The sequence below is a fragment of the Capsicum annuum genome, chromosome 6 (genome assembly GCF_002878395.1).
Source record: "Capsicum annuum cultivar UCD-10X-F1 chromosome 6, UCD10Xv1.1, whole genome shotgun sequence".
Classification (NCBI taxonomy): Eukaryota; Viridiplantae; Streptophyta; class Magnoliopsida; order Solanales; family Solanaceae; genus Capsicum; species Capsicum annuum.
Genome location: NC_061116.1, coordinates 491,598 through 498,210, shown reverse-complemented (window position 1 = coordinate 498,210; position 6,613 = coordinate 491,598). Strand labels below are relative to the sequence as shown.

At 35.7% G+C, this 6,613-nt stretch overlaps 1 protein-coding gene across 4 annotated transcripts; it reads left to right on the top strand.

Moving 5' to 3' along the window:
• Positions 1-1,582: 1,582 nt before the first annotated feature.
• LOC107855126 (probable prefoldin subunit 2) lies at positions 1,583-6,363 on the top strand. 4 transcript variants are annotated; one of them, XM_016700122.2, is made up of 3 exons: positions 1,645-1,786; positions 5,559-5,628; positions 5,748-6,363. In XM_016700122.2, exon 3 carries the CDS (start codon positions 5,752-5,754, stop codon positions 6,184-6,186), a length of 435 nt encoding a protein of 144 aa, XP_016555608.1. In that variant the 5' UTR covers positions 1,645-1,786; positions 5,559-5,628; positions 5,748-5,751; the 3' UTR covers positions 6,187-6,363. The 4 variants fall into 4 exon arrangements, with proteins under 4 accessions (XP_016555607.1, XP_016555608.1, XP_016555609.1 ...); XM_016700123.2 differs by having other exon boundaries at positions 1,670-1,786; positions 5,555-5,628; XM_016700121.2 differs by lacking the exon at positions 5,559-5,628 and having other exon boundaries at positions 1,583-1,786.
• The last annotated feature ends 250 nt before the right edge of the window (positions 6,364-6,613 follow it).

The window sequence follows — 6,613 nt, the reverse complement described above, 5'->3', positions numbered from 1 at the left end:
CTAAAATTAAAGGGAAAAGGGTCAAATTTACTCCTCTACTTTTAAAAAATTAGCTAAATATACCCTTCGTCATTCTTTGGGGTCAAATTTACCCTCGCTGTCATACTTTGGGGCCAAATTTACCCCTCTATTTTAAAAAGTTGGTTAAACATATACTTCGTCATACTTTGAGGCCAAATTTACCCTCGATTTCATACTTTGGGGCCATATTTACCCTCATGGTTAAGAAACTTTTCACTTTTAACCTTCCTTTAATAGAAAAGTCTAAATCAACATTAAATTCTCCAATTTTTTAAAAATAAATCACATCTTAATCTAACTCGGTCGATCTGACCCATAAAAAATATACAAACAAATATACCCCTCCCTTAGTTCTGTTGGTCGAATTTTTTCAACGAACAAAAATACTTTTGTTTCAACATGCAACACTGGTAGGTAGTATACAAATGAATAAAACGTAAAACGAAATGGGATAACGGAGAAGCATGAAACTAGAGAAAACGTCTATTACAAACTTTGCTCTTGTTCGATTACGTTCAAATTTCAAATTTTTGTATGTAATTTTATGTGCATCAAAATTCTACAACCAGTGAATAAATTTTTTGAGTAAATGACATGATAAAAAATTTGTATAAATCTAAATTGCATATAAATATATATGAATGAAGAGATGTCCGATTGGCACATAAGGAGACCTTAACTCAATCATCCAGAGAAATATCCAATGGGTTTAATCTATTGCATTAGTTTGTCAAGTGCCACTTTTCATGAGCTCTGCACTGATGCAGATCCACGAATTGAGAAAAGAATATATTTCTTTGTGTTTGCACTGATGCAAATCAATTTTTCATGAGCTATGCCTGATAAATATCTAGTGACTTAATCTCGTTGCAAAATTGGCCAACAGAACTGAAGGGGGTATATTTATTATTTGTGTCTTTTTTGAGGTTCGAGTCAAATCAGACGAATTGGATTAAGGTGTATTTTATTTTTAAAAAATGGGGTATTTAACGTTCATTTGAGCTTTTCTTTTTAAAAAGTGTACATATGAAAAGTTTTTTAACAACGAGGGCAAATTTGGCCCCAAAGTATGATGAAAGGTATATTTAGCCAATTTCTAAAGTAAAAGAGTAAATTTGGCCCCAAAGTATGACACCAAGGATAAATTTGACTACAAAGTATGACGAAGGATATATTTAACTAATTCTTCAAAGTAGAGAGGTAAATTTGATCGTTTTCCCAAAATTAAATTAGAGCAAAGTAACCTCCTCTCTCTCTTTCTCCCGAGAAAAATAAATCTATAAACCCTCCCAAGTCTTCAACTAAACAAAGGGAACAAGTGGGTTTCACAATCTTATTAAGTTAAAAAAGTTAAAGTTCCTTGAATAACTGGGATAGTTGTTCGACAACTGCATCAGTTGTCTCAACAACTTCGCATAGTTATTGAACAACTTCTTCCAATTGTCGAACAACTTCGCACAGTTATCAAACAATTTTGCATAGTTATCAAATAACTTTAATTATTGTTAAACAACTTCACAAAATTATTAAACAACTATTAAAATTATTCGACAACTGAAAAAAATTGTTAAAATGAAAAAACTTTAAAAAAAAACTCAATATTTTTTTTTTATCCCTCCCACATAATTTAAAAAACTCAAAACCCTCACTTAATTGGTAAACTTATTTGTCCCTTTTAATCAAATACTCCCCTTTCTCCCTCTCCATCGAAACCATTGAAGCAGCAGTGCAGTGGTTGCCTTCCTCCATCGAAACTCCGGCGACGGTATGATCTCTCTCTCCCTCTCTCTTTTTCTCTCTCTCGCGCACACATACCCCCCATATTTAGACATCGAAACACCCTCTTTCTTCCGTGGTCCGCCAGCAAGGTAGATGGAGCCGAGTGTAGCTCAATCGCCTCCATGGAGGACTCGCCCAGTGTTTCCATTTCCAAGCCGACAAATTTCTTTGTTGGTGAGAGTGCAGAGTAGGCTACTACCTCTGCTCTCTTTTGACCATTTTCATTACCCCCCTTCAATCTTTACACTCTTGGTAAGCACTATTTTGCTTTTATATTGGGAAATTTTTGTTACTAAGTTGACAAGTTAGGAAAGCATTTCTCCTTTTTTTTTTTTTTCTTGCTTGTTTGTGTTAAGAGAGTATATGGTCTTTCTTGATTCAATTATCTGTTATATTCTTAAGCTACAAAAGAGGAAAGTATTGACAAGTGGTTAGTTATTATTGTTGTTAATTATGTAAATTAAACTTGGGATTATTGGTTCAGTTTTTCTTCTGGTTAGAGAGACTTAACTTTGACGGATCTTCGAGGGAAGGTCTGTATTAGTTCCTAATACTTCTAATCTTTCAAAGTCTACTCAGCGAGAGAAGTGTATCCGGTTGTCTTAGCCAGAGGCGGAGCTAGCCTCCTCTAGGGGGTTCGGCCGAACCCCCTTCGACGGAAAAATATACTATTTAGACATGATTAAAATTATTTTTTATGTGGTTATAGTAGGTGTTGAACCCCCTTGGACTAAGTTTTCTTTGAATATTGAATCCCCTAAGTTGAAGTCCTAGCTCCACCTCTGGTCTTAACATGGTTCGACCTATAGTCGGTGTAAGAATTCTGGAGTGAATCTTCTATATTTTAGAGGATGTGCCTTGGACTCATGAATTTTGGTTTGCTTGGGTAGAGATTGCAGATGTTAGTCACCACCCTTTCGATATTCAAGTACAACTTATCCCAATCTGGTAGTTATATATATTTTAACATGATACTCATATTAATTGGTGTATTGTCTTTAATGGATTTGAGAAATTATTTGGAATGAATAGTCAATGTTAAGGGTACAACAGGAGAAAGAAATTGTCTCTCTCTTGCTATGCTTATAGTGGACAAGTGAAAGTGAAAAATTATTTTAGTATAGTGGACAAGTGAAAGTGAATTTATTTTTAGTATAGTGGACAAGTGAAAGTGAACGGTTAGAGTACACTTTTTGTTATTCTATTTTTCTTTTTCCTCCCATTTTTCCATAAGTATTCATGTGTCTAATCTTTAGTGGCTTAGGAGTAATCGTTTCAATCTTCATCGGGAAGAATACCTACTTTGAGTTAGCTGATGCAAGTGCTACTAGTAAGGCACCAAATGATATCTTTTTCCCTTGGAAGATTATTGTTTTCCTTTTGCCCTTTATCCTCATTCTTCTAGTTCTTGTGATTAATTTGTTGATTATGCGATCAACCCATTGCACCTTATTTTTTAGGAAAAAGTAATAAAGAAAATCTTACTGTTGGATGAATTTAGATGATGTTGCCTCCCATATTTGCTGGTCGAGGTATGCACAAGCTTGCCTAGACACAGTAATTATAAAAAAGCTCTTAGATAAACTGAATTTATCACCAGTCCTTTTAGAAAAAGAATGAGTTGAAAATAAGTTCACTTAAAATTGTAGCAATTTTTAAAAGTGCACCTGATGAAGTGTGTAAAGTATCATGTAAAAGTTAAGAATTTGAAATAATACTTTCGTATTTGCAACACGTCCACTCTTGTGTCTTTTTCTTGGACCAGTAATTGAAAATATTTTCTTAATGGTGGTGAGGTTCAAACCCAAAATTGATGTGTGTTATGATATACTTGATATGCTTTCATATCATGTTGTTGCGTGTGTGCTGTCTCATTTAAAAGCTTCAGCAGTTCTTTGTATTGTGTGGTTGCCTAGTCTAAAAGCTTCAACTTCCAGAGAAGATTTGTTAATTCCGATGGAATTAGCAAAATGATGAGTCTCATCGGAATTTGTTAATTCTTTTCCTGAGAGATATAAAGAATGTATTTAGCTAGTTCGATATCCTCTTGGCTTCAAACAGTGTTGACTTCCATAACCTTGCAATCTACTCTTTTCTACTTGCTTCCCCTGGGTACTGGTCTAGTTAATTCTGATGTAGTGAACTGCATTCTTATACTATCTAGGTTTTGCAATAGCTATTTGAATAGTTGACCATGAATAATTTGCTTACTGATACTCGTCCTGCTAACGTGTTTGGGAAAATAAAGACCTGTTTGCAACTAACCTTCTATTGAAACCATCAAGAAAAAAAGGGTAAAGTAAGAATTACTTCTGATTAAAAAAGAATTACTTCTGATTAGAAAAAACAGAACTTTTTAGGATTATTATACTATTGGGTCAGAAGTTGATTTATTATTTAGGTATAGTGCTACTTTGAGTTTTTGGAACCACCAATTAGTAGTGTCCTTGCTAGGCAGAACTAAGTTTATCTGTGAGAAATTGCATATGATGCTGTTAGTGCTTAACATCTGTTGTGTCTCTTTAATTGGAGGTTGCGAGAATTCTTGGTCACATGATTGTGAAAGTTTCTGGAATGATGACTTTCGCATTTGCTCAGGCATGTACGTCATCATGAATGGAAATCATCTGCAGGAACAAGGTTTTGTACCTTCCACAAAGTACATAGAATTTCTATATGATGACCCAGTTATGGGTGATTCTATGTGCTTCGAGCGATAACATCTTTCTTACTTTCCTTCAAATGTTTGATTTATTATGTTAATGTCTTTCGTTAAAAGGCAGATGGCTCAACAATCGATGCTTCTTTAGAAGCAATTCGTTATATCACTGATCAAGCAATACCATGATCGAACCAGAGTTTAGGGAAATTCTTGGCTCACTGTGCATTCATCACAGGAGGACGTGTTGTACGTGTGTTTCTTTGCCTCCTGTTATTGGATTGGTATCGTATTGGAGTGCATTGCTTGTGAATTCGTCTCTTTGAAAGTATAAGATTTCAGCTCTTACAAAATTACAAATAGTTAGCTATTAATCTAAGTCCATCAGGAGAAAGAAGCATAGCTAAGTTGATCCGTCGAAGGATCAAGGCATATAGTGGTAAAAATGTGTCCAAGTGTTTACACCAACCCAATAGATACTTGATACAATGGATTTGCATATGCTCTTATTACTAAATCTTGGTTAATTAATGCACATTTTAGCAACTTAGGTTTTGATGCCTTTTCCCTTTTGAATTGATATGGGCATAAGTAGATCTTTCTGAAACTTCCGAGGGGGAAATTATGCACCCTCAATCATGCGTAGAGTCCATCTCTTACTTGGGTCACTATACTCAGCCTCGGCTATGGTTAAATTGTGTTGGTGGACTTCACCAGTGGTTCCCATGAGTTTAAGGCCTGTATTGGATGTATCGTGCTGCAATGAGAAAGTTGTGACGTTGATGGGGGGTGTTTGTCTTAACTAAACTTTGCTCCTTGTTATCGGGGAAGAAGGTTGAGATTCTTACACTGGTTGTGAGTATAATCACAGAAACTAAATTTGTCTAACCATTTCTATTCTAATATCTTTGTCCTACCTTGTTAATAGCTCAAATTTACGATCTTTATTTTGTGTGTCCGTGGGCACAAGAAAGACATTTTATGTGACTGGGTAAACCATTTGAGCAGTATGTTTTCTGTAAGCCATTGTAGAGAGCATTAATGTTTATTCACTTGTTGAGATAACATTACGCTTCTACTTTAATCTTACGCAAGGAAGCTTCGAGTGTCCATGGCACAAGAAAGACATTATATGTGACTGGGTAAACCATTCGAGCAGTATGTTTTCTGTAAGCAGCATTAATATTTATTCACTTGTTGAGATAACATTACGCTTCTACTTTAATCTTACGCAAGGAAGCTTTGATATTTTAAGAAAAACTAATAGTCTGTTTTGTGTGTGTCTCAGTGCTATGGCTTCTAAAGCTGAAGAACCAATCAATGAGCAAGCAATAGCCAACATATACAGTGCTATGAGGTCTGAGATCACCCAGATTTATTCTAAAATTACAGAACTAGAAATGGAAGTTAGTGAGCACTCTCTTGTGATAAATGCTATACAACCACTTGATCCTGCAAGGCGGTGTTATAGGATGATTGGAGGTGTTCTTGTAGAGAGAACCATCAAGGAAGTCCTGCCTGCTGTTCAACGCAATAAAGAGGGAATCGAGGAAGTTATAGCTCGACTGAATGAAGCCTTGGAGAAAAAGAAAAAGGAGATATCTGACTTTGAGGCCAAGTATAAGATTAGAATCAGAAAGCCTGATGAAGTAAAGGAGGAGGGCGGTCGAAAGGAAGGCTCTGCACAAGGAGTCCTTGTTGGTCCTGCTGCTGGGTCAAATGAATAGACAGACCTGTCTAGTTTTCAAATTCCATTTTGAGGTACTTTGTTGAATATGGTCAAGGAACTGTAGTACTTTAGTATTATCTCTACTGTGTGATCTATCATGTTCATTTAGCTTACGCAGCAAGGACTCGGAGCTTTTTTTGTTTCTTATGATGGAATCTATTTTCCCTTTTGGAGATATTGGTGCCTTGGCCGGCGTTTTAACCAGACAATGGCTACAGTTTGGCAATCTTGGTTTTACTTCCTTGAACATTAGCCAAGTGCTTCTACCTGCTGAGACTTGTGGCATTTTGTGCTTCGGCTATGGCTGAAACTGGTTATTTTCTCATGGTACCGAAAATTATCATGGCCTTTCATCCTTCTGTTTTCCTGTATTCTGCACGTCTTCTAAGAGTAATATCGCAGAATCATTTAACTGAGCTCAATAC